The sequence below is a fragment of the Puma concolor genome, chromosome B2, assembly GCF_028749965.1.
Source record: "Puma concolor isolate L17-30 chromosome B2, mPumCon1.1.hap2, whole genome shotgun sequence".
Lineage (NCBI taxonomy): Eukaryota > Metazoa > Chordata > Mammalia > Carnivora > Felidae > Puma > Puma concolor.
In genome coordinates this window covers 48297895-48325840 of record NC_141671.1, presented here as the reverse complement: position 1 = coordinate 48325840, position 27946 = coordinate 48297895, and the positions used below count along the sequence as shown (strand labels likewise).

The 27946-nt window shown below is 36.9% G+C and overlaps 2 protein-coding genes and 1 long non-coding RNA gene across 4 annotated transcripts in view; 2 read left to right on the top strand and 1 right to left on the bottom strand.

Annotated features, from left to right (window-relative positions):
- LOC112862111 (cysteine-rich secretory protein 2-like) overlaps positions 1-19963 on the top strand; it is a 56258-nt gene extending 36295 nt beyond the window's left edge. Inside the window, exons 3-9 of the mRNA XM_025925353.2 lie at positions 2392-2462; positions 7408-7524; positions 8310-8397; positions 13473-13618; positions 14028-14125; positions 16041-16129; positions 18314-19963. Coding sequence (XP_025781138.2) covers positions 2392-2462; positions 7408-7524; positions 8310-8397; positions 13473-13618; positions 14028-14125; positions 16041-16129; positions 18314-18441 — 737 coding nt within the window. The 3' untranslated portion in view covers positions 18442-19963. The remainder of the gene's footprint in view (positions 1-2391; positions 2463-7407; positions 7525-8309; positions 8398-13472; positions 13619-14027; positions 14126-16040; positions 16130-18313) is intronic.
- LOC147580977 (uncharacterized) lies at positions 1883-27534 on the bottom strand. Its single transcript, XR_015251284.1, has 2 exons — positions 27297-27534; positions 1883-2448 (listed from the first exon to the last, which is right to left on the bottom strand). It is a non-coding gene; the product is annotated as an uncharacterized LOC147580977 (long non-coding RNA).
- Positions 27515-27946, top strand: part of LOC112862098 (cysteine-rich secretory protein 2-like) — a 38611-nt gene continuing 38179 nt past the window's right edge. For both annotated transcript variants that reach the window (XM_086707049.1, XM_025925331.2), the window contains exon 1: positions 27515-27647. The gene's annotated coding sequence lies outside the window, so the exon portion shown is untranslated. The remainder of the gene's footprint in view (positions 27648-27946) is intronic.

Below are 27946 nucleotides of genomic sequence, written 5' to 3'. Positions count from 1 at the left end.
ATTGTGTATTTTTTTTTCTAATCTTTTCAAATGTGTTTAGTAATCTACCAGCTATTTAACAGCCAGGAAAAGCTTTATAGTATTGCACGAATATTTTTTGTCAAGGCAGAAGATTCATTAAATGCTTTCATTCTTACCAGGAACTCCAGGCCTCCAAAAAGTATAATACAGTTTAGTGGGAAATAGATATTGAGGCTAAAAGAAATCTTGGGTTCTGTCCCAGCTACACTCCAACTGGCAATGGTGCTGTTGGGAGGTCACTTATACTTCTGTGCCTCTGTTCTCTTACATGATTGTCATAATGCCTAAACTGTTAGCTACACCAGGTTGCTAACAACTAATAGGCTTGAAAAGAACTAACAACTAATAGGCTTGACAAAGTCAGACACACTTTCCAAAGAGTTAATAATCTTCTTCTTTTTCTAATTACAGTAATTACAGTAACACAGACTTATTATAGAAAATGCAAAAAAGAATGTCTCACCACGTGAAGATAAACTATTTCTCTTGTATTTCTGTTTAATCTCATTTGTTCTTTGATAATTATTTTGTGGGAGAAGGGGATGAGATCCTATTTCTGTTACTTCAGGAGAGTAATAATGTAAACATTCCCAAATCTCCCTAATATCAAGATTGTCAATATGACCATGCAATAAAATTTCTTCTCTTACCTTAAAACTACTCCCAAATACCTGTGACATGCTTTTTGTCATAGATCCATGAGCAAAGCAAGGCTCATTGAAATATGGATGCTGAATGGGAGTCAGAGGTAACCAGATCTCTCAGTGTCTTGCTCACACATGGGCACCTGAATGCAAATCTGTAGCTCCAGAAGATTTCAAATTACCATATTTTATGGACCTTCAAAATCACTCAGAAATAACCTAACCCTCAAATACCAAATATGGGAATGTGTGTGAGACTTCTTGGGCTGCCATAACAAAATACCACAGACTGGGTGGCTTCAACAACAGAAATTTGTTTTCTCACAGTTATGGAGGTTCAAAGTCTGAGACCAAGGTGACAGTATAGTCAATTTCTGGTGAGACTTCTCTTCTTGACTGGCAGACAGCCACCTTATCACTGTGTTCTCACATAGAATCTTCTTGTATGTGTGAAGATGAGAGAGAGGAAGGGGGGGTGGGGAGAGGACTCTGGTATCTCTCCCTATATGTATGCTAACCTCATTGGATCAGGGTTCATTCTTATCACCTAATTTAATCTTAACTACTTTCTTAGAAACCCAAATACAAATATAGCCACGATGGCTTCCACATATGAATTTTGGGAGGGCACAAACATTCATCCATAACAGAAGCTAAGAATTTCCCATATACCGTTTTTTAACTTTGAAGCATAAGCATTGTTTTTGTTATAACACCATCAGAGACATAACTTTTATGTCTAATATACTCCAACAAGAGAATGTATTCTAATTTTTTTGGGCATTTTATCTCCCTGCTATTGAGCATGTAGTAAATTGTAAGGTTTTTATACTTATAAATATTAATGTAATAAAAATGTATGCCTAAAGTTTTTCCAGTATACATTATTATTTCTTCAGGATTCCAAGAAGTTAAATTAGTGAGGCAAAGGATGTGAACCTATTAAGGGCATCAGTACAGATTGTAATTTAATCTTAAAAGTGAGAAATCTACCTTCTGCTTTTAGATACAGAAGGAGAATGTTGCCTTTTTTAGAATTTGAGGCATTGTAATAGTGAAAGGTTTGAATGGGAATGAATGAGGACACTGGCTACATTGGTGTAGTTGAAAGTATTAAAGAAAAGCACTTCCTTCTCAGTGGATTTACCTAGGGTTCTAGTAATGTCAAATACGTGAGCCAGATTCATGGCAGGAAAGAAATGGCACATGATAACTAGTAATTTGAAGAGATCTTAATGAGGGTATATTTATGAAGGATTAAGAAGGATTTAAGGAAACCAGCAAGGACTATTCCAGTGGTATCCCAGTATTGCTAACAGTTGGGAGCTAATACTTCTCCTCAGTAGGCAATGTGAAGAAGCCATTCCTAGAATCCGAAGGGAAGAGCTACATAGACAAGACTGTGGAACTAGGGTAAAATAGGGTAGTATGTAGATGCACTTCACATTTATAGGTGTACTTCAAAGGCTTCAACCGAGTACCTCCTTTTGTTCTTTACATCCTATGAAGGGTTGCTTCTGGGTGAATCCATTATCATTCTATTGGCATCTTGTAACAAATCTTCTCTTGTTATATTATTAATGAACGTGGAATAACTGAGATCATTACATTGTTTTGTTTTGTTTTGTTTTCCTATATTCCTCAGAAGTTCATGCACTAAACATTCTAATGCAGGTCTTTGTTCCCTTTGTGTTTTTTTTTTTTTTTTCTTTTTTTCCTCCCCCAGCCATGGCCTTATTCCTGGAGTTGCTGTTCCTGGCTCTTGTGTTGCTTCCATTCTTTCCTGCAAATGGACAGGTACGGTCAAGTTTAAAAATATTTTCAGAACGATTGAAGCAACTCTGAGGAATAGCAAGCTATTAGATCAGTTTGCAAAACTGAAAAGTACTACAGTGTCTGGTACATCACAGAGTACTCATCCGTTGCTCGAGTACTTAACACAGTTAATTTTAAGGCTGTGATGACGAGCTGTAGCCTCTAGCCACGTGAGGGTATTGAACACTAGAAATACAGATGATCGGGACTGAGATCTGCATAAACACATGGAGAATTCAATACTTAGTAAAAAAAAGAGTCAAAATATTTCATTAATAATTTTAAAATTGATTGCATGATGAAAGCATAATATTTTGAATCTATTAAATAAATATGTTATTTGATCTGTTTATTTTTTTCCTTTTCAAAGTGGCCACCCAGAAATTAAAATTACGTTTGATACAGGGCACCTGGGTGGGTCAGTCAGTTAAGTGGTTGACTGCGTTTCAGCTCAGGTCATGATCTCATAGTCATGAAATCAAGCCCTGCATCGGGCTCCATCATGGGCGTGAAGCCACTTAAGACTTTCTCTCTTTCTCTCTCCCTCTGGCCCTCTCCCTCTCTCTTTCTCTCTCTCTCTTAAAAAAATTTTTTGGGTGTGCCTGGGTGGCTCAACCAGTTAAGCATCCAACTCTTGGTTTCAGCTCAGGTCATGATCTCACCACAGTTCATAAGTTCAAGCCCTGCGTTGGTCTCTGAGCTGACAGAGCAGAGCCTGCTTGAGATTTTTTGTCTCCCTCTCTCTCTGCCCCTCCTCTGCTCGCTCTCTCTCTCAACATAAACAAACAAAAAAAATTTTTTGTATAAGTTTGATACTGTAATTATATTTCTATTGACAGCAATGATCCACAGGTTTAAAAGCTGTCCAAATATCTTTTTTGATTTCCTTTTATTTAATTCATTACAATGTGATTTTCACAGAAAATTAACAATATATTTATATATTACATAATCTCACATTAGCAAAACTTCTTCACATACTTCACCACATTTATTTTCATAGTTACTGTATGATAATAATTATACCTATTTTTAAATTTAAAAAAAGAAACTTTACTAGTGATATTAAGTATTTCGATTTTTTTTCATGGTCTTACAATTAGTACGTAAAGAATAAGATGCTCTATTCCTTTAAAAATTTTTTTCACCTTCCTTTTTTTTAATATAATATATTGTAAAATGTTTATTTATTTAAGAGAGAGAAAGACAGAGTATGAGCAGCCGAGAGGCAGAGAGAGGGAGACACAGAATCTGAAGAAGGTTCCAGGCTCTGAGCTGTCAGCACAGAGCCCAATGCAGGGCTCGAGCCTACAAACCGCGAGATCATGACCTGAGCCAAAGTCAGATGCTCAACTGACTGAGCCACCCAGGCACCCCTAAGCTTCTCTAATTATTTCTAATACACTGTTGCCCTTTAATAATCCTAAGAACAGGATGAATCATTCTCTTAAGTACTTAGTGTGTAGGTGCTTATACAATGTGTCTATCTTCTGATCAGAAAAAGTCTGGATGTGAAGTTTGGTCACTGCTGTCTGTGCATTCTTTGTTAACTCTGAGCATACGAGAACAGCTAGGGATCCTCAGATCAAAGAGTTCAGACACTAGGTCAAAACTCACACGGCATTCAGAAATACAGTCATTATATTACCACAGTTAATTTTCAGTCTGAAGATAATTTGCTCATCACCTCGGTCTTCAGTCAAAAAGTTTGCTTTCTCCCCAGTCTCTTTCTTAAAGATTTTTTCATGGTCCTTACTGCTCCTCTGTTATCTCTCTGGTCCATCTCCTGGTCTTCATTTTTGAAATTATTTAAAGGAGAGATATTTTGCTTTTTTGTACCACTAACTGTTAGCTAATCAGATTCTCTACGTACTTTCTGCCCCTTCTCAAGAATGCTAGAAAACACTAATCATCCTTTATAACCCCAATCCAGACCATCTTTTACAAAGTTTTCCTAGCCTCAATCAAGAATTCACCCTTTGTTTTTTTTGTATATCTAGCAGAATCCACCTATCATTTTAGTTACAATGTAACTGAAATATATGTAATTATTTTATTATTTATGTCATATAGTCTATCAAAATAAACTTTTTAAGGATCAATAGATAGATACCATGTTAGATCTATTTTATGTTCAACACTCTTCATATTTCCTGTTACCTAATAAAAGCTCTCTTGAAACTCATTTAAAAACAATAACGACAAAGACACGTCTTCAGTAGGATTTATATCTATACAAAGCAATATAGGATATGAAGGAGGAAATAATGACTTCTTTTGCAGGGGACAAATTTTTATGTATTTTGAAATGAAATTCTCTTAAGCAGGTTTTTGAGGGTCAATAGGAAATATCCAAGGTATTTTGAAATGAAATTCTCTTAAGCAGGTTTTTGAGGGTCAATAGGAAATATCCAAGGATGTTATTTTATGCTTTAGTGTAAAGCAGAGGTTGGTCACTGTTAATATTTCACATGCACATCCTTTCTAGCTTAGGAGTTAGTAGCTGCGAATGTGCCACATCTGTGGGTACAATGGCATTCATTACTGGTTCCTGCCTTAGGAACATACAAGCAAGCAGGGGAAATGGATGCATAAATAAATAGTGGCGATAAACATGGCTAAACCTAAACTTACATTATTTGGAGGGCTTTGAGGGAACTCATTATTGGGGTAGGAGAGAATAACTTACCCCAGTGTGTCAGGTAAAATCAACAAAGGGCCCTGTCTGTTTAGACTTTGACTTCAAACTCTTGCTCATATTCATACAACAAAACACTCATGTATTAATTTAAGTCATCAATTATCTTAACCTGTGGGAACAACTCACCTACCCTAGGCTAGACACAACCCCACACACACATACACACGTACAATGATAAAATATACCAAAAATTTCAGCAGCTGATATAATACTTTATTCTGTTACTAAAAAGGAACAGAATCAGCAATGGCCCATTAATTATATGACTTTGCTCCCTCTAAATGGACTTGGAAATTTTTTGATGTTGCAAAATTATCTTTTGAGTGGCCCCATGAAATCAGATCATAATAAAGTAGATCATAATACATATCATAACAGGAAGAATGATTTTATTAGAGTATTTTTAAGTACTTTAAAATTTTTTTAACTTTAAAATTTTAAACTTAAAAAAATTTTTAAGTTTATTTATTTTGAGAGAGAGAGAGAGACCAGGTGCAAGAGCTTAAGCAGGGGAGGGGTGGAAAGGGAGAGAGAAAGAGAATCTTAAGAAGGCTCTGCATTGTCATTGCTGAGCCCAAAGATGTAGGGCTTGAAACCACAAACCATGAGATCATGAGCTGAGCTGAAATCAACAGTTGGTGGCTTAACCAACCGAGCCACCCAGTCGCCCCTTCCTAGAATATTGAATAAACTTTGAATCTGAACATTCTGTCTCCAAATACATTCTAAATACATTATTTCTCTAAATACAGGACATGTCAGGTCAAAATTTCCTTAAAGTCTAGGATGAATCTTGAGCTCCACTCTCATCCCACCTGCTGCAGCCTGATCAAATGTGAATCAAGGTGTCTTAATGTTTCCATTGTGTACCTTTATGGTTATAAAATATTATCACTCACATGGATAGAAGCAGCACATGAAGAGTTCCCTTGAAACTAGAAATTGACATCTGTGGCCTCAGAGAATATTCTAATTTGTCATGCTCCTAACTCCATTACTATTCTCAAAGCTTTAAGCTGCTTTTTCTTATTTGTCACAGTTTTGGCTCAGGTTCATTGGCAATGCTTAGTAACTACCATTGGCTTGAACTGAATGCTTCTAAAGTGATCATTGTTCCCTGGAATTAATATTTACTCTTAAATGCAAATTTTTAAAAGTAAAATACAACAAAATGTTTAACAAGCAAATTCATCTTAGGAAATATGAAATTGCCACATAGAGGAAAGGGAGGAGGCCACTGGGCTGGGGCACCGGTCAGGGAGACTAAGGACAGAATCAACTACATAAGAAACAGAGGAGGGTAGGCACCGGGGAGAGAACCAGAGGCCAAGAGAATGGGGGCTGTGGACCTAGTTAGGGAGAAGGCAGGGCACTGGGGGTTGGACAAAAAAAATCAAAATAGTTTGGCTATGTGGGGTGCCTAGAGTGTCCAACTTTGGTTCAAGTCACGATCTCACAGTTGGTGGGTTCAAGCCCAGCGTAGGGTTCTGTGCTGACAGCTTGGAGCCTGGATCCTGCTTCAGATTCTGTGTCTCCCTCTCTCTCTGCCCCTCCCCTGCTCATGCTCTCTCTCTCTCTCTCTCAAAAATAAATAAACATTAAAAAAAAGTTTATCAAAATAGTTTGGCCATAAATCATAAACACACTATGTTTCTACAGTGGGGAAAGGGAGAAAGAGAGTAAAAGGGAGGAGAGGCTGTTATGAGGAGGGGCTATGGGGGTCCTACCGCCCTGCTGTGAACCCCCTCCCATTCCTAACCCCTTCCCTCTATGTCTGTGAATGCATGTGTCTGTGTGGGCCTGTGTGCAGACTTCCCTATTCCCCTCCCCACCCACACCTCACCCCCACCCTAATTGCTGCCACTTAAGTTGCTGCTAGCTGTCATTCAGCTTCACTCCTGTGCCCAACTTCTTCAGAGGGGGAAAGGGGAGGAGTGGGGGGGGAGCAGCCCCCGGACAGCCCTGCCCCCACCCTCCCCCTCCACTTCTACCAGAAATCCTGGGGAGGGGGGGAGGTGGTAGGAGTCGGGGTCACAGTATTTTGTGACAACCACTCTGTTGGCAAACTTGTGACCCTTCAGGCCCTGCATGGCTTTCTGGCAGTCAAACAGGGAGGTGAACTCCAGGAAAAGCCTTCTGCAGCTGGGCACCTCAAAGCTGTCCAAGGGCTGAGGGATCAATTTTAACAAATGTTAAAATGGTAACCATAATATTATTTCTCTTTAGGATCCATCCTTTCCTGCTTTGTCAACTACTCGAACACAAGTCCAAAAAGAGATTGTAGATAAACACAATGAACTAAGGAGATCAGTCTCTCCACCTGCCAGCAACATGCTAAAGATGGTAAGAGGCAGTGATAAAGGCTAGTGATGTGACAAGTCACGATAAGAGCAGGGAGCTGGTAACTGACATCTCTTAAGTACCTTGTGTTTACATAATTTTGCTTCTATTTTGCTATTTCATTTGAGCTGTGTTACGGACAGGACAGAAATTAATTTTCCTTTATATGGTTAAATAATTTGTCAAGGGCTATTAGGTTGGGAAGGCAAAATTAGAAGCCAAATCTTCAGACATCAAATGTGAAGCCGTTACACTTCTTGTTCACTGTCTTCCCTAGTCTAAAATAAAGGAGTCCCCTTTCCTTCAAAATCAGTGCCATTAAGAGTAAATAACAGTCCACTTTCCAAGGCATAATCCATAAAAGCTAGATCTCTCCCATTTGAATGCAATGGGCTGTAAGTGGAATTGGGAATAATCTAGGCCAGTTTATTACTATTGAAGTATAATTTAAATACTTCAATATATTTGATGAGTATTTAGAGTAGCACTATTACTAAAAATCCTAGGTGTGTTTCCTCTCCTATCATAAATTGCCAGTGTTATTGTATTAGGTATTTCTCTCACTAGACACATCATTTATGAACTTCTTTTCACATGGAAATTGGCACTGGGGCCCATAAACACACACACACACAACTAACAAAAAGATCCTTCATACCAAAGACAATTACAGAATATATCTATAGAAGCTTTTAAAATAGTGCAAATCAGTCTACCAATCAGACTATAAAGCATATGCTCTATTGGAGTTGAATCTTTAAGTGCATTTTTTTTCTTGTGACATTTAGGAATGGAGCAGAGAAGCAGCAGCAAATGCCCAAAAATGGGCAAACAAGTGCACTTTAGAACACAGCAATGCAAAGGACCGAAAAACCAGTATGTAAATGAGCAAATATCTGTGGAATAAATGAATAATAAAATAATATTAGAAAAATCAAATAGAATGGGACATTCAGGGATGCTGAAAAAAGACTTAGTGAATAAATGTTGCTCTTTTTAAAATCAAAGTATCGGTATAGGGAGGGATCATTATAGATACATTTTGGGCTTGTTGATTGCATTATGCCAAGAATTTCTGAAGCAATACTTCATTTATCACTCTGAACCAGCTCATGAATAAACAGGTCATGAATCATCATTTCTCCAATTTTAGAAATTATAAGATAAGGACAGGGGAGGAATGACTTCCCCAAGACACAATCTGAAGTGTCCTTACTGGAGAGTTTCATGCTTTGGGCAGGCTTATTGATCTCTGATCCACTGCACTTTTTTGTGATATTGTGCAGCTGTTTGGTGTTTTGACATCTCCTCATTTTGTATTCATAAGATATACTGGATTATGTTGAATTATTCCTGAACTTTGCTGTAAACATACCTAAACTTTTTAAATCATGATTAATATTTTGTGTATGTTGATTCAGTTTTTAGTTTTTGATAGTCAAGTTCTTTATATAGACTGTGTACCTGTAATGCATAGAATAATGTTATATGCAAAAATATATATAACTTCCAAGAATTAGAAAAACTATTGGAGAAAACTTCTGTGCATAAACTGTTCATAAAATATTTATTTACATTATTAAGCATGACAGGCAAACCCAATTGGAAAGTAGTGAATAATTACTTGTAACTTCAGTAGAACTACTGTTATTTATATTGCTGATGCCAAAATTATAATGAAATTAGGTAACTACATTCAGTAGAAGCTTAAAACAAATGGTCTTAACATCAAGTTCTGTTAGATTCTTAGTTTCTTTCCTTCCATATTAAAGAAAATTCCCAAGAATATTTTATACTCTCTTTAAGCAGCATGTAAACATTATATTTTAATCCACCAAAATGTTAATATTAAGTGAGGCCTGAAATGATAGGAAAATGTTTCTGGGCTTCAAGGCATTTCATTCTTTTTCTAAATTAATTTTATTACAGCAACAGTGCTTAAGAACACTTAAGCACATGAGACCTACATTCTTGACAAATTTTTAAGTGTACTATACAATGCTGTTGACTTCAGGTACAATGTTGTACAGCAGATAGCTAGAATTTATTCACTTTGCTTACCTGAAATTTATTGATTAGTAAGTTCCCATTTCTCTTTTCCCTCATCCCCAGCCACTACCATTGCACTCTTTGATTCTATGAATTTGACTCTTTTAGATACTTCATATAAATGTATTCATGCTTGTAGTTGTCTATCTGTGACTGCATATTTCACTTAACATAATGTCCTCAAGTTTCACCCATGTTATCACATGTTGCAAAATGGCTTCCTTTTTTAAAGATGAATGATATTCCATCGTATGTATATATCTCATCTTGTCATCCATTCCTTTGTCCATGGACATTTAGATTGTTTCCAAATATTGGCTATTGTAAATAGTGTTGCAATGAACATGAGTGTGCTAATATCTCTTCAAGATCCTGATTTCAATTCTTTAATACTCAAGAAGTGGTGTTGCTGGATCATTTTGTAGTTCTACATTCAATTTTTTGAGGAACCTTCATATTGTTTTCCACAGCAACCACACTATTTTTCATTCTCACCAGCAGTGTTTATGATTCCACTTTCTCTACATCCCTACCATTACTTGCTGTCTTTTGTTTTTTTGATAATAGACATTCTGACAGATGTAAGGTGATATCTCATGATTTTGATTTACATTTTTGTGATGATTAGTAATGTTGAACACCTTTTTCACATACATGTTAGTCATCTGTATGCCTTCTTTGGAGAAAAGTCTGTTCATGTCTTCTGCTCAAAAAATGGGCAGAAAACATGAAGAGACACTTTTCCAAAGAAGACATACAGATGGCCAACAGACACATGAAAAGATGCTCAACATCACTCATCATCAGAGAAATGCAAGACATCACCTCACACCCATCAGAATAGCTAAAATAAAACACACAAGAAACAACAAGTGTTGGAGAGGATGTGGGAAAAAGTAAACCCTGTGCACTGTTGGGAATGCAAAGTAGTGCAGGCACTGTGGAAAACAGTATGAAAGTTCCTTGAAAGTTAAAAATAAAACTACTTTGTAATCCAGTAATTGCACTACTGGCTGTTTACCTAAAAACTACAAAAACGCTAATTCAAAGGGATACATACATCCCTATGTTTAGAGCAGCATTATTTACAATAGTCAAATTATGGAAGCAGCCCAAGTGTCCATTGATAGATGAATGTGCAAAGAAAAGAAATATATATATATATATGAATGTGCAAAGAAAAGAAATATATATATATATATAACTCAGCCATAAAAAAGTTTTGCCATTTGCAACAACATGGATGAGGCTAAAGAGTATAATGCTAAGTAAAATCAGTCCCAAAGAGACAAATACTATGTGATTTCACTCATATGTGGAATTTAAGAAACAAACAAACAAGTAAAAAGAGAAAAGGAGAGAGAGAGAGAGAGAGAGAGAGAGACAAACTAAGAAAACGATTCTTAACTATAGAGAAAAAAATGAATGGTTACCGTGGGGTGGAGATGGGGAATGGGTGAAACAGGGGATAGGGATTAAGGAGGGCACTTGTCTTGGTGAGCACAGGGTTATGTATGGACTTGTTGAATAAGTATATTGTACACCTGAAACTAATATAACACTATATGTTAACTATATTGGAAAAATAAATTAATTAATTAAAATAAAATAAAATAAAATAAATAAAATGCTAAATGAAAAATGATAAAAAATATACAGAAAACAAAACAAAACAAAAACAAATCTTCTGCCCAGTTTTAAATTGGGTTAATTTTTGCTATTGGGTTATGTGAGTTCTTTATATACTTTGAAAGTTAACTCCTTATCAGTTATATGCTAGGCAAATGTTTTCACTGTTTCCACAGGTTGCTTTTTCACTTTGTTGATTGTTTCTTTTATTTTGCAGAGCTTTTTCGTTTTGTGCAGTTCTACTTATTTATTTTAGCTTTTGTTGCTTATATTTTTAGTGTCACATTCAGGAATTCATTGCTAAGATCAATGTCAAAGAGCTTTTTCCCTATATTTTCTTCTAGGAGTTTTACTATTTCAGGTCATATGTTTAAGTCTTTAATCTATTTTGAGGTAATTTTTGTGTGTGGTGTAATTTAGGTGTCCAAAGTTACTCTTCTCCATGTGGCTGTCCAATTTTCTCATCATCACTTCTTGAAGAGAGTGGGGTTTTTTGCCCATTGAGAAGAATTAATATTGTTAAAATATCTATGTTACCCAAAGTCATTTATATACCTGTTGGCTGGTTGTACATATTCCTTGGAGAAGTGTCTGCTCAAGTTGACTGTGTTCACAAAAGATCTTTAGTCAGTTCCTCAGGCAGCCCCCATAAAAGATGGAGATTTAGTCATCCCATCCAATTCTTGCTTTCTCATGGAAAGGCTAGGAGCTAGGGTTTTTTGTCTGCTCACTCTGTGCTGAACCAAGAGAGTCTATGGCTACTGCCAGCCCAAACCTCTATCTGTTCTCATTTGCCCCAGGGAACTAGATTATGCTGGGTCTAGTTCGCATTCTCAGAGACACAAGTCAGAAGCCAGGCTTTGGGGCAGCCTCTGGAAAGTTTGTGGCATTGGATACCCAGACCAACTCTTCCCCCACCCCTACCCCCCAGGGAGAACCAGGTAGCTGTGGTATTTGTTCGCTTGCTCTTTTCTGAGCTGAAGAGAGGAGCCATGGCATCTACCAATACAAAACACCATCTGTGTTCTCCCTCCAGGGGGGCAACACTGTGCCAAAGCCATCAAAGCTCCAAGACTGGCAAGAGAGATGTCAGATTTTTGGGAAGCCCTGGGGAAATAGCATTGGATGCACCAATCAACTCTTTGCTTCCTCAGGAAAAAGAAGCTGAGAGCTAAGATTTTTCATTTGCTTGCTCTGTGCTAAGCCATGGGGAGGAGATGTGATATCTACCAGTCCCAACCACCATCTCCATTTTCCTCCGGATGGCTAGCCTGTGTCTGACAATCAGAGCTCCAAGACTAGCAAGACAGAAGCCAACCGTCTGGGAGTTTTCCTTAAGGAAAGGTTGGGGGGCTGGACAAATGAACCAACTCTTTCCTTCCCCTGGGAGAAGCTGGGAGATACGGGATCTCTTCCTGATCATATGGCAGAAACTGTGCTGCGGGTAGGCATTCTAGCAAGAAGGTGTCCTAATTTCCCTACAGGCTTCAGTTTGTCTGGTTCATATTCTCCCAGGGTATAGAAGCCTTGCAATTAGTTTTGGATTTCTCACAAGGGCAATTTGTTTGGGAATTGTTGCTGAATCAGTGTGTTTGTCGGGGGAAGGAGACTCCAGGGCTTCCTACGCCACCATCTTGCTGATGTGACCCTCTGCAAGGCTCTTCTTACCTACTTCTCTGAGGAAGATTTGGTCTGATGACATTCTAATTTATTGATTAAGGGAGGATCCAAAAACTTTGAAAACTGCCATCTCCCCTGATGTCAGTTCCCTCTTAATTGGGACTCTTAAAGACTACCTGTAGAACATTTTTTCCAAGTTCACACAAAAATCATACCATAAACATTTACTCAGGGTCCAATATATGAAAAGTATCTGGCGAAAGTAGGCATGAAGAAGAAAAAAAAGAATAAAAGTTGGTCATTACCCTTTGCATGCTTACAATACAAAGCTGAGACTACAGGAAACATTACACATGTGAAGAATTTTGCATGGAAAAGAATGCATCTCTGACACCCCAAAAGGAGAAGGGTTTTTAAAGCATAAGATCTTCTCAACCTATTCAAAATTTTGCATGTTCGGGTCAGCCTCAATGTGGTAGACAGATTTGTCTTCTATTCAGCTTAATAGTTGGTAAGGACAGAAGCTGTTTTATTACATGTTAAGAGTTGGCAAGCATAGGCACTGTTTGAAAGGCAACATCTTTGTCTTCATTTAGTTAATTTCTTTTGCCATGGCATGCTTTATTGCTTCATTGTGATCTGGTTCTCCTTAGGTACAAACTGTGGTGAGAATCTCTATATGTCATCTCACCCTAAGTCATGGTCAGCCCCAATCCAAAAATGGTATGATGAGAAGGACAATTTTATCTATGGTAAGGGAGCAAAGACTGCTGGTGCAGTTGTTGGACATTATACCCAGGTAAGGAAAACAAATTAAAATACTTCTGCCACAAATGTTCTAATATAGAAAGCTTCTCCAAATTATGACCAACCCATGTTCAATTTGCGTGAGAATGTGAGTAGACCTAGTAGCCTTGGTGTTGGCCAGGACTTCATCTAAAGCTGTCATTTATTCCTTGGCTGGCAGAACTCTTCATAGGGAAGCACACCCTGTATTTTCCCAACATTATAGATGCATAAAGTGAGGAATGTATATGAAAATTCAGTATTTTAAAATGTGTGATTTGCTTCAATAATTGAACTAAATATTTCCACAAGGCAATACCATAATGATAACTTTTTTTTTTCAATTTTACAATTGGTACTATTTGTTTTTCAATATTTTCCCTCTTTCACGTACTCTCCTATGTTCCCTTCTGGATTTGTAGGTTGTCTGGTACTCCTCTTACCACGTTGGATGTGGAGTTGCCTATTGTCCCAATCAAGATATTCTGAAATATTACTATGTTTGCCAATATTGTCCTGCGTAAGTATACGCTTTAGAGCTGAATGCCAATAATCCCATCTGCAATTTAATATTTTGAAATTTTCGTATATTGAACAAACTACAATACAAAGAATATTTCAATAAAAAGAAGGAATTGTGTCTTTGGAAATGCCTTTTAAGTTGAGATACATTCAATTTATCAGAGAAGACACCAGGTTTTCAGTTCCAAGCGTAAAATCTGAAACTCTATTTCCCCCAATTACAGAGTGACATCTTTTCTCTCAGTGACCTTTCCCTTGGGCTCACAGCTAATCAATGAGCATGGGTAGTGTGCATTTCTGTGGATTTGATGTCATTGGTTCTCACTAACTTCATACTCTAGGAAGGTGGCAGCTTGATGGTTAAGCAAGGGATGGACTGGGAAACTGGGAATGGCTGATTGTGATTTCAGCTCTTTCTGCTAAAATGTTCCCACCCCTGCTTATCTAAAATGCTACCTATGCTATTACCATCACAGATGATTCATTCATTGGCTCTCAAAGGTTTTTTCAAGAGATCTTTAATGTATTTCAGAGTCCAGGAGAGAAGAACATCCTTAACCCTTGTTTTTCAGAAGTTTGCACAAAATCTCCATAATGAACCATCCTTTAAGGTCCTGACTTGCAGCAGGAAATGTGTTCTTTCATCAAAGATTATGTTTGAACTTACCCAGAATAAATTCTGTGGATATACTGAAGATCTAGTCTCAACATATCTGTTAACCTTAATTTCTTTAAATGTTTGAAATTCCTTGCCATCGGGGACAGGGGGACCCCTAAAACCAAGCTATCTTCAGGCTTTATTTTGAGACTGTCGATAACCCAAGTATATGGATCTCCTGTTTGAAAAGTATGACTCCCAATGTCATTTTCCTGCAAGGACCTATGAGGGTATAGTAGAAAGAATTGAAAAGTTCCTAGGAGAATGCATCTAAAGTCACTGTCTGGCTCTAAGAAAGGAGGATCTGATGCCAGGTATCTGAAATGAGAGTTGGAGTGAATAATGAGGGAAAGCAGGGGTGAGAGAACTTCCAGAACATATTTGTGTCTATTTCACATTTTTCCAGGGGCTTACACACATTCGGGTATATTCTGTGCAGGGGCTGAGATTTAGATGCATGGCGTTGTGTTGTCGGCCTACTTGGAGCAATCGAGATTTTGACTGTCTTATATTTTCAGATAATAACGGCCAATCGAATAATATTCACCAACGAGGGGTAGACTAGTTACTGTAAGACCAATATACCTTAGCGATTAGTGTTAATAAAACCATTTTTCTAACATTCCCTCTTTTTTAAGTATTAAAATCTTACACACAAAACCTCTAGACATTCAAAAATCTTCCTGTCACCCCTACTCCCAAATACAACACACCAAAAATCACTTGAAAATCATCACCCCCATCTAGAGGCCAAAAGCATCCTGGGCTTTACCTTCTCTAGTTCATATTTAAAAATTATCATATTTTCTTTTTTAAATGTAAAATTACATGTAACTTTAAGCATTTTCCCTATGGCAACCCTTTCTTTCCCAGGAACTTGCTGTCTCTCTAAGAAATATGTTTTATCACCAGCCAGCACCTTGGGGTACATTGCTTTAGCAATTGACCACATCTTCTGGGTGAGAAAGAATGTTGCCATGTTGAAATATACTCCAAATATTTTAGACCCCATTTATCCCATTTCAGTGTCTCAGGCTGGGAGATTATGGTCAAGGAAGTAAGTGAATGTGTGAGTTATTTTCTTACTTTACATTGGTATCTGAGTACATTTTCGGAATTTTAGTTTTTCAGTTATTTGACATGATTAAAAACACTGAATGAATACTCAGGTATTTGTGGTGATAGGTGCCACCCTAGTAGCATAAACTAAACTGAAAAATGAAAAATGTTTGACACTTTGTATTTCAAATTTCAGTGGTAATCATCTTAACAAGATAAATACACCCTACCTAGAAGGAAAGCCTTGTGCCAGCTGCCCTCATGACTGTGACAATGGACTATGCAGTAAGTTTGAAGTCATTAACTTGCTAGTACATCTAATAAAATGGACTGACCTTTTTTTTTTTTTAATAATTAGGAAATTTCAGGCATCTGAATGGCTCTGTCAGTTAAGCATCTGACTCTTGATTTTGGCTCAGGTCATGATTTCAGGTCAAGCCCCATGCCAGGCTGACAGCGTGGATCCTGCTCAGGTTTCTCTCTCTCTCTCTTTCTCTTTCTCTCTCTGTCTCTCCATCAAAATAAATAAATAAACATGAAAAAAAGAATAGAAAATCTTCTGATTGTAAACCAACTTAAGCAATTCCCTCATGCAAAAGACAAAAAATATTCAACAGAGGGTGTTTAATCAAAAAATGTACACAAGCCAGCATCTATATTTATTTGTAACTAAAACCCTGTAACCATATATATCCTAAAGAAATATCTACCATCAATGTATATTTGTGCTTATGTTGGACTCATTACCTATTGGCATATATAAAAATGTTTCTGTGAAAATATTCATTGTAATTGAATATTTTTCCTGTCAAAATTAATGTAATTGTAGCAAAATTTCATTATTGCATTTTAAAAAGAGAAAATATGTACAAACATAAAGGTATGAGATCACAGATATGGTTCAGTCCAGACACCAAACATTTCTTATACACCAATGAGTTCATTATACTAAATTCATTTTTCCCATAGTATAGTTAGAATAATCAAGTTTAATTTAATAACCATTTGCACTTGTGTTGTTAGTAATTTTTATACACTTTTAAAATGTCAATCAAATCCTTGTATAGCAATATTAACTCACAGAAGTCTAAAAAATATTTTAGCAAAAGGACTACATTTAGTGTCATATATCTCATTTTCAGTGTTGTTATGAATATAAATACTAAGAGTTGGTATTTTTGTTTGGTTGGGATATGTCATTAAATTATTATGAATAGTATAATGGACCCATTATCTGAGATTTTTACCTTTCAGATGCATTCACCAGACTAAACTGTAGCATTCTCAGTATACTAACCTGTATACATTCTCAATTGTATAGCTCCAATTCAGAATATTGATGATATCAAAGCTATACATCAATTAAATAAAATACTTACACGTCTGATGAATACTATTTGTTAATGGGTTTGGAATTTATCCTGTTAGTAATGAGCAACCAATTGAAAGATTTTTAAACAGAAGAGTGATGAAGTCAGAATTGTGTTTTATCAAGATCTGGCAGTAGTATGGAGAAACAAGTGGATTCAAGCCAGCTTGGAGACTGTTGAAAACATGGGTTCAAAAGCCAAATGGATGTTTTTACTGCATTAGGATAAAATGAATGAAGAGAAGTGGACAGTAATGAATGACAGGAAAGAAGTAGAATGGCTACTGTTTGTTACTTGCATTTGTTGAGTGCTGATAAAAAGTAGACAGCCATGAGTTCATATTGATTCCCAGTATCTGGTTTGAATTATTTAGTAGTTAAGTTTCATTTCTCTGATACTGGGGGAGTTGAGCTGGGAGTTGGGGAGGGACTCCAAAGGAATGCCAAGTTTGCAGGTAAAGTGATGAATTTAGTTTGAGAGTTAATTGAGTTTGTGGCCACTGAGGGACTTCAAAGTGGAAATGTCAGATAATTGTAGTAAAATTCCCTCCCATTTTTGTATCCACATCTTCTCATAATGGTTTATTATTCTTGAAATAAAAACTAGTGGCTCTAGCATCTAGATGGAGCAACAGTGTCTAATATAACTTTTTGCAATGATGGAAATGTTCAATCTTTGCACTGTCCTGTAAAGTAGCCACTAGTCAGATTGGTCATGGAGCACTGGGAATGTCACATGTGTCACTGATAACCTGAAAATGTATTTTCTTAATTTTATTTAATTTTAATTAATTTAAGTTTAAATTTAAACAACCTCATGGCTAAAGGCTACAATTCTGGACAGTGCAATTTTAGAGACTCATTTACATTTATTTTATTTTGTTTTCTGAGGAAGAAAAGTAGGTCAATTCATCTTAGAAACATTTCAAAAAGGTCAAATTTTAAAAGAAGCGGTGGATTAATGTGTCCCTTGACATCATAGTGTAATGATGCCAACTTGTTTTTTCAATTGTGTTCTCCCCACTTGCATTGAATGTATTGTTTGTGTTGCTGCTATAGAGGAAAATTATAATGAACTAATTTCTTTGTTTTTATTTCAGCCAATGTTTGCAAGTATGAAGATAAATATCAAAACTGTAATGATTTGAAGAAAACACTATCCTGTGCCCATAGTCTTCCCAAGGACAGTTGCAAGGCTTCCTGCTATTGTAAAGATAAAATTTATTAAATACCCAATACAGACTGAGGGGGGCTAAGTAGAGAAGGGCCACACTATCTACTTAGATGTGACATTAGCAAAGATATTGTCAGCATGTTGGCTACAAACTTGATTCCAAGTAATAAGGAGTCTTTTTCTCTTGGATCTACTTTTTATTTTACAGAAATTTCTTTCATCAAAGGATTAAAAAGTTACATAATCTATGATTATATTATCTGTTGCTCATGTAAAAATTATGAGCGATAAGGAAATTCTGAGAAACCATTACAGACAAGAGGAGACTAAGAAAACATGAGAACTAAATGGAACGTGGTCTCTCAGATTAGATTCTGGAACACAAAAAGGTCATTAATGGAAAAAGTGGTGAAATCTGAATAGGGTCTGAATTGTTTTTGATAGTAATGTCTCTTTCTTATTCTTGACAAATGTCCTAGGGTTATACAAGATGATAACATGAGGGGAAACTGAAACTGGGTGAAGAGTATATAGGAATTCTCTGCACTATCTTAGCAAAATGTCTATAAATCTAAAAATACTCCAAAATAAAAAGTGCATTAAAAAAAAAAAAACACTTTTCTTGGCTCCATAATGCTTGGAAAATTCTCCTCTTGATTATCCGGTTATTCTTTCTCAGACAACCCTCCCCCAGTGTCTCTACTCCATTGCTAAATGTTTGATTTTATTTTTTTTTCATGGACCTTCCAGATAATACCAATGATTGGACTGTCAAATTAGACTCATATCCTTATCCAGTGTCAAGATTCACTATTTCAAGGACAGGAATAGTCATGGGGTAAACAGAAAATAGGGAGAGGTTCAAGATCATCAATGCAGTTCCTGAATGTTATTTAAATTTTTTCAACACTTACTTATTTTTGAGAGAGAAATAGAGAATGAGCAGGAAAGAGGTAGGGAGAGAGGAAGACACAGAATCCAAAGCAGGCTGCAGGTTCTGAGCTGTTAGCACAAAGCCCAACTCAGGGATTGAACTCAAGAACAATGAGATCATGACCTGAGCCAAAGTCTGATGCTCAACTGACTGAGCCACTCAGGCGCCCCTTGAATGCTATATTTGCAGCACATTCCTTAATATCTAAAGTGAAAGTCTTCTTAGTCTACTTTCAAAATCTTTCCATTGACTTCTTAAGTACTTAGGATAACACTCTTAAACTGATCTGCAAGAAGTTGAATTTTTTTTTATACTTTCCCTTTTAACCTCACTTCATTCCTCTCTCCTTTATTTCTTATGCTCTAAGTACAATGATCTTATCAAATTCTTTCAAGCTCCGCAAGATTTTCCATACCTGAGGGCATTTTTATTTGCTATAGCTCTGTCTGAAAGAGTCATCCTTCTAGTATTTGCTAGAATAACTCCTTCACATTAAATGCCACCTTACCCAAGAGATTCCTTTGAGTATTTAATCTGAAGAACTCCCTCCATTTTCTCTCATAGCTCCTTGTATTTCTTTTACAATAATCATTGCAATGTATAATAATTCATTCCTGTATTCAATAAATATTTATTGAAAAATGTCTCTGGTATTTATTTAGGTACTTTGAAATAGGGTGATTAACAAGAGAGACCAAGTTCCAAACTTCATGGAGTTCAGACTTTCATACAGGAAAGAGGAAGGAAATTATTTGCAAATAAATACTTAAGATATTGGAGGTGGTAAGTGCTATGAACTAAAATGGGCAACACAATAGAGAATAAAGAGGACAGACTAGAAAAATGTTAATAGGAGAGTCAGGTACATCCTTTCTGAGGATGGATTAGAATCATAACAGAAGTGAGAGAACAATGGATAAGATAATTTGATCGAAACAAAAACAGAATAGTGAGTATAAAGTTGTTAAGGTAGGAATACAGTTAGCATATTTGAGGAAAGGCAAGAAGACTAGAATGACTGAAGTGGAATGAGCAAGATAAAGATCATTTTGAAAGCAGGTCAGAGAGTTGGGCAGAAACTTAGTCCCATGGTATGCCCTAGGGCACATAAAGAATTAGGATATTGTTGTAAGCAAGATAGCAAGCCATGAGAGTGTACTGAAGAAGAGAGTGAGATGATGAGGTACAGACTGTAAGAGAATAAGAGTGGGAGCAAAAACCCAGTTAAGATACTATTGACTAGAAGAGAGATTAAGTTAAACTGCACTAGATTATAGATATACCATGTATACAGTGCATATTGTGCAATTTCAGGATTATTTTTGTTTATGTCATGACAGAAAACAGGAGAACTATTTCCCAACTCAGGCTAGCATTACCTTATGCCAAAGGCAGACAAAGATACCACAAAAGAATAGAAAACTACATACTATTATTTCTCATGAACATAGATACAACATTTAAAAAGGATTATACACCATGAGAAAGTGAAGTTATTGAAGGAATAAAGTGTTATTTCAACATTTATAAATCAATTAATGTCATATACCATTTTAAAATAAAGGTATATATTTAGATATGCAAAAATGCATAACAAGATGCAAAAAATATACTTGACAAAATTCAACACCTTTAATGAAAACAATTTTCAGAAAACTGGGAATAGAAGGTATCTTCCTCATCTTAATAAGAAATATTTTACAAAATCCTCCAGCTAGCCTTATATGTAGTAGTGAACAACTGAATTCTTTCTTTATATTATAGGTGAAAACAATATTAAAGTATTTTTTAATCTGGAATCCCCTAACAGTAATAAAGCAAAGCTATCAGTTTGCACCACTTTGTTCACATTGTAAGTGAACTGCCAATGCAGTAAAATTAAGAAGAAGAAAATAAAAGCATACAGAGTGGAAAAGGGCACTGGGTAGGTGTCCAGAGACCTAGGTTCCAATCTTGCTCTCCCTGGACTACCTACATGTAACCTTGGGGGAAGATGGCAGAGTAGAAGGACCCTAAGCTCACCTTGTCCCACAGATACAACTAGATAACATTCACATCAGTGTAAATAACCCAGAAAATGATCCAGAGACTGCAGAACAAACCTCACAACTAAAAGTAGGGGGGATGCCACATCAAAAAAAGTTAAGAAGGGTGAAGACACGGTTTGGGAGTGAAATGGACCATGGCCATCCACAGTGGGGAGAAAACCAGTGGCATGAAGAAAGGCAAAAAACAGACTTTCATACTGGGGAGCCCACAAACAGTGAAGACAAATTCCTGTAACATTTGCCTTTGAAAGGGGGCTGAATTTTGTGAATTCTTACATCCAGAATCAAGACTTAAAGCATACAGTTTTAAAAATCAGTGGGCTCTGTATCTAGGAGAGCCCAGAGGGCAAGAGGAAGGTGAATCCTTGCCCTGAAAGAGCACAACAAACCGCCCATTCAGATACAGCACAGAACCAGCAGTTTAAAAAAAGCTGGTGGCAGATGGGAGGGAGACTGATTTGTTCATCTCAGAGTGCCGCCTGGAGAGAGATAAATCATGGGAAGACCCCTTTAGGAACAAAGGACCTGGCAAGTGCCATTTCCTTCTCCTGCCCCCCCAGCATAAACAATGCCCACCTGTGGGAAATAAGCACCAACACTCTTACCTAACTTGCTTGCACCAAGCTTGCCCACCCCCTGTATCAGTGGATCCACCCTTCCCAGTCATGCTTGTCTCATTCCTAGCATTGTGTGCCCCCTTCCCCTCCCAGAAGACCACCACAAACTCTGTCAACACCACATCTCCTAACCCTTTTGTTTTGTTGGACCTCAGTTCCTGCAGCAGTGAGGACAAGTATCATTTCCATGGATGCAGAAAAGGCATTTGACAAAGTACAACATCGATTCATTATAAAAAGCCTCTCCTAAGTAGGTCTAGAGGGAATATACCTCAACATAATAAAGGCCTTCGGGAAAAACTCAGAGCTTTTCCCCTTAGGTCAGGAACAAGACAAGGATGTCCATTCTCAATCCTTTTATTCAACATAGTAATGCAAGTCCTAGCCAAAGAAATTAGACAACATAAAGAAATGAAAGGCATCCAAATTGGTAAGGAAGAAGTAAAACTCTCACTATTTGCACATGACAGAATACAATATATTTAAAAAAAAAAAAAAAAAAAAAAGACTCCACCAGAAAACTACTAGAACTGATAGGTCAATTCAAGAAATTCGCTGGATACAAAACCAATATACAAAAATCTGTTGGGGCGCCTGGGTGGCGCAGTCGGTTAAGCGTCCGACTTCAGCCAGGTCACGATCTCGCGGTCCGTGAGTTCGAGCCCCGCGTCAGGCTCTGGGCTGATGGCTCGGAGCCTGGAGGCTGTTTCCGATTCTGTGTCTCCCTCTCTCTCTGCCCCTCCCCCGTTCATGCTCTGTCTCTCTCTGTCCCAAAAATAAATAAACGTTGAAAAAAAATTAAAAAAAAAAACAAAAAAACAAAAAAAAACAAAAATCTGTTGCATTCCTATACACTAATAATGAAGCACCAGAAAATGAAATTAAGAAAACAACCTCATTTACAGTTGCACCAAAAACAATAAAATATTTAGGAATAACCTAAACTAAAAACATGAAAGATCTGTACTCTGAAAACCATAAAACACTGATGAAAGAAATTCAAGAAGACACCAATAAATGGAAAGACATTCCATGCTTATGGGTTCGAAGAACAAATATTATTAAAATGTCTATATTACCCAAAGCAATCCACAGATTTCGTGCAAGCCCTATCAAAATACCAACAGCATTTTTCACAGAGCTAGCACAAGGCCCCTAAAATTTGTATGGAACCACAAAAGACCTCAAATAGCCAAGCAATCTTGAAAAAGAAAAGCAAAACTGGAGGTTATCACAATTTCAGACTTCAAGTTACATTACAAAACTGTAGTAATTAAAACAGTATGGTACTGGCATAAAAATAGACACATTGATCAGCAGAATAGAACAGAAAACCCAGCAATAAACCCTCAACTGATGGTCAATTAATTTTCAACAAAGGAGGAATGAATACACAATGGGAAAAAGACAATCTCTTCAACAACAGTTATTGGGAAAACTGGACAGCCACATGAAAAGAATGAAACTGGACCACTTTCTTTCACCATACACAAAATTATAAAGTCAGAACAGATTAAAGACCCAAATGTGACACCTGAAACCGTAAAAATACTACAAGAGAGCACAGGAGCTCTGACATCAGCTATAGGGACACTTTTCTAGATCTGTCTCCTGAGGCAAAGGAAGTAAAAGCAAAAATAAACTATTGGGACTACATCAAAACAAAAAGCTTCTGAACAATGAAGGAAACAACAACTAAAAGGCAGCATACAGAATGGGAGAAGACATTTGCAAATGACACATCTGATAAAGGGCTAGTATCCAAAATGTATAAAGAATTGATTATAACTCAACACGCCAAAAACAAATAATCCAATTAAAAATGGACAGAAGACATGAACAGACATTTCTCCAAAGAAGACATACCAATGGTCAACACGTGAAAAGATGTTCAACATCACTCATCATCAAGGAAATGCAAATCAAAACTACAGTGAGATATCACTTCACAACTGTCAGAATGGCTAAAATAGAAAACAAAAGAAACAACAACTGTTGAAGAGGTTTTTTGGAAAAAAAAAAAAAAAAGGAACCCTTGTGCACTGTTTGTGGGAATGCAAACCCATGCAGCCATTGTGGAAGACAGTATGGAGGTTTCCAAAAAATTAAAATTAGAATTACCATATGACCCAGTAATTTCATTACTGGGTGTTTACCCATAGCATATGAAAACACTAATTAGAAAATATATACGCACCCCTATATTTTTGCACCATTATTTACAATAGCCAAACTATGGAAGCAGCCCAAGTTTCCACTAATGGATGAATGGATACAGAAGTGATAAACACACACACACACACACACACACACACACACACACACACCAGAATATTATTCAGCAATAACTAGAATGAAATCTTGCCATTTGCAGCAACAGGGATAGAGCTAGAGAGCTTAATGCTAAGCAAAATAAGTCAGTCAGAGAGAGACATAACATACGGTTTCATTCATATGTGGAATTTAATGAAACAAATGAGCAAAGGGGAAAAAAAGAGAGACAAACCAAGAAATAGACTCTTAAGTATGGAGAACAAACTGATGGTTAGCTGAGGAAAGGTGGGTGTGAAGAATGGGTGAAATAGGTGATGGGGATTAAAGAGTTCAATGACCAAGATGAAAAACTAAATTAAGTGAATAATAATTTAAAAAAAACGAAGATAAAGGAAAGGTAGAAACTGTCCTTATTGGCAAATTAAAATGATTTTTGTAGAAAACCAAAGGAATCTATAAAATAGCTGTAAGAACTAATAAGCAGGTTTAGCAAGGTCACTTGTTTACAGGGTGGAGGGGGAGGACAGTATATTACATGTAAAGGAATAAGGTAAGAATTACAGTGGATTTCTCTGCAAAGTTCATGCAAGATGCTACCCCCAGCTCTCAGGCACTTTCAACACTGCTCCTTTGAGCTCAGCACACTGTTAACTTTTTATTTTACTTGAATATTTAGAAGCACTTGTACTATTCCTTTCAATAGTGGAGTTGTACTTTCAAGTGCCTCAAAACCTATAAGGTTTCTTCTGTTCTGAATTTGCCCTCCATACCAAATTCATCATCAACACTGCTCTTTTAATCTCTTCACATCCCAACCATTTGTTCTATTTCTACTGCTCTAAAATTAATATGGGAAAATGTCACCATCTTCCTATTTTTTCTGTCACCAATTTCTCCACTCTGTGAATCACCCCGCACAACGTTATTAGGTACCTTTTTAAACAAGTTTTTATTTAAATTCCTAATTTACTAAATGTACTAAATTCCTAAATTCCTAAATTTATTTAGTTGACACACAGTGTAATATTAGCTTCATGTGTATAATATAATGATTCAACACTCCCATACATTCATTATACAGTGCTCATCACAAGAAGTGCACTCCTTCATCCCCATCACCTCTTTAACCCAGCCCCCACCTACCTCCTCTCTGGTAACCATCAGTCTATTCCCTGTAGTTGAGAGTCCATTTCTTTGTTTGCCTCTCTTTTTTTTTCCCCCGGTGCTCATTTGTGTTTTTTTTCTTAAATTCAACATATGAGTGAAATCATATAGTATTTTTTCCTCTGATTTATTTCGCTTAGCATAATACTCTCTAGCTCCATTCATGTCATTGCAAATGGCAACATTTCTTTCCTTTTTGTGGTTGAGTAATATTCCATTCTGAAGCTTTTATAAAATAATACTTGATCATAAAATTTCCCAACACTCAATGAAAGTACATCCCATGTTATATAAAGAAGCGAATCTTGTTAGACTTCTACACAAAGTTATGCCAACATTTTCACCAGCCTATCATTCTGACTTATATACACCTTATGATACATTGATTTGTCTGTTTTTGCCCTTCCAAACAAGTGTTCTAAACTTTTTTTTTCTAATCCAGCCATGCACATTTTTCAAAGAAGTTCAAGTGTCACTCCACCACCTAATTTTTATCCAGATTGTATCAGCTCAGAATTCCTAATTATTGTAGATATTTCCTATTCCAGCTACTTAGAACTAAACTGGACTGCCTGGTAATGTTCATGTGTATGTATTTTTCCTACAGTACTATATGTCTTAGAGGAAAGACATGATGTGCCTTCTTCTCTGAATTCCCTAAGAATCTAGGCCAAGTCAATATATTTATTTTCTCAACAAATATTTATAAATTATTACTCAGGTAACTGGTATCATGCTAGTCTTGACATATAGCAATAATCTATAGAGATACAGTCCATTTTTCAAATACATATTTACTCACAATATCTATCACTACCACACTCAAGTTGCTCTCATTTTGACATCATCAATGGGAACAGGTAATAATTATAGGTATGCTGTCTCCCAGAATGAAAAATAGGATATTCACAGTAAATTATAGACTGTTATAGGATAACAATGAATTGTGTTGTACTAATAAAAAAACAAATGGACTAAGCAATTCTATTTATAAATAAATGAGTAGCAACTATGTGGATATAAGTAATTGAAATGTTAAATTAATAAGCTAAGCAAGACACAATGAAGACATGAATATAATAGTGAGAAAGATAGATCCGGGGCTGGAATTTGTAAACATTCAGAAGGGCAAACTGTCAGGAGTTAACTTTGATTGAACGTAACCATAAGAGTAAATCAGGCTAGGATGACTTCTAAATTCTGAAGTTTTTAGTTAGTGGTACTTGAACTAAAAGAGCAGTACAAGAGAGTTAAAATAACGTCTGTGCATTGGGCACTTGGAATTTTAACACTGCCAGGGGAAAATGACACTCAGCACTATGAGACATGGCAGTTTGCTATAGTCTCAAAGGTTGGAATGAGAAATTTCAAGCCTCTTCGCAGGGGGTACAGAGAACTAACGTGTGATGCACATTGATCCTTGGTTTATCATCTTTTGACCAAATGTATTCTTGGTGTGATGAATTCATTCATTCCTTTAAATCTTGAAAACAACTAAGCATTGAAGAAAATGCATCTATTACTCATCTGCCGTCTGTGAAGACAGACAATAAATACATCTTCAACCAAGGCCAGATAAGCCTGCTGCACTTGAAGCCACCGGTCTTGGATCAGGAATTCTGGGCATTTTCCTAAGACCTGTTCCTGTTACTCTTGTTGAATTTCTTCACTACAAACCATTTTGGAAGGGAAGAAGGGAAGGAACACTAAGTTTGTTTAACTAAACTAAGTTTGAACACTAGGTTTGTTTATAAGCAAACCTGCAAAAGGTCCTCTTTATGTAACCCTGAATACACTATTGTACCAGACTGGTATTGCACTGAAAACTTAAGGTATCTATGGCCTTTACCAATCTGCTCTTTAAATGCTGACCTGTGTTAATTCAGGAACTCTTGTATGAAAAGGAGCGCCTCCTTTTTCAGTCACCCCTTGCATTTTGAATCCTGGTATTATTTCCATCTTCTTCCTAGGGTTCAATTGTGGGAGCAGACATTTCCCTTCCTCAAGGGAAGGTGTGCAAGATTTTTTCTGCGCGCCATTGGAGGGGAGGCGGTTGTAGGAATTCAGTAAGCTGACGACTGCGCTGAGGGCACAAAGCCCGTGACGTAGCTCCTCGCTCACACCTGCTTGGAGGAGTATCTTACTCTCGCTGTCCAAGCAGCGAGCAGCAGCCTCTCTCTGACTCCGTCCACCCTGCAGGAAGATCTGGGCTCTGGAGCCAGGGTAAGACTTGCAGCAGTCTGGGAAAGGCAATGATCAGGGCCCGGGAGGTAGAGAGAAAGATCTGTGGGGTGAGGAGTCTTCTGGTCCTCCGCGCCTCTTCTGGGACTCTGGTGGGCACATCGGCTGATCAGTGCAGATGCACGCAGAGTTTCGGTTTTGTTGCATATCTCTGATCCACCGAACACTTTCAACATGCCTCTTGATGTTTATCCAGTTGGAACTCTTTACCTGTCTTAAAAGATGAATCATTCCATTTACATGAAATGCTCTGATTCATAGCTGAAGCCTGAAGTCATTTG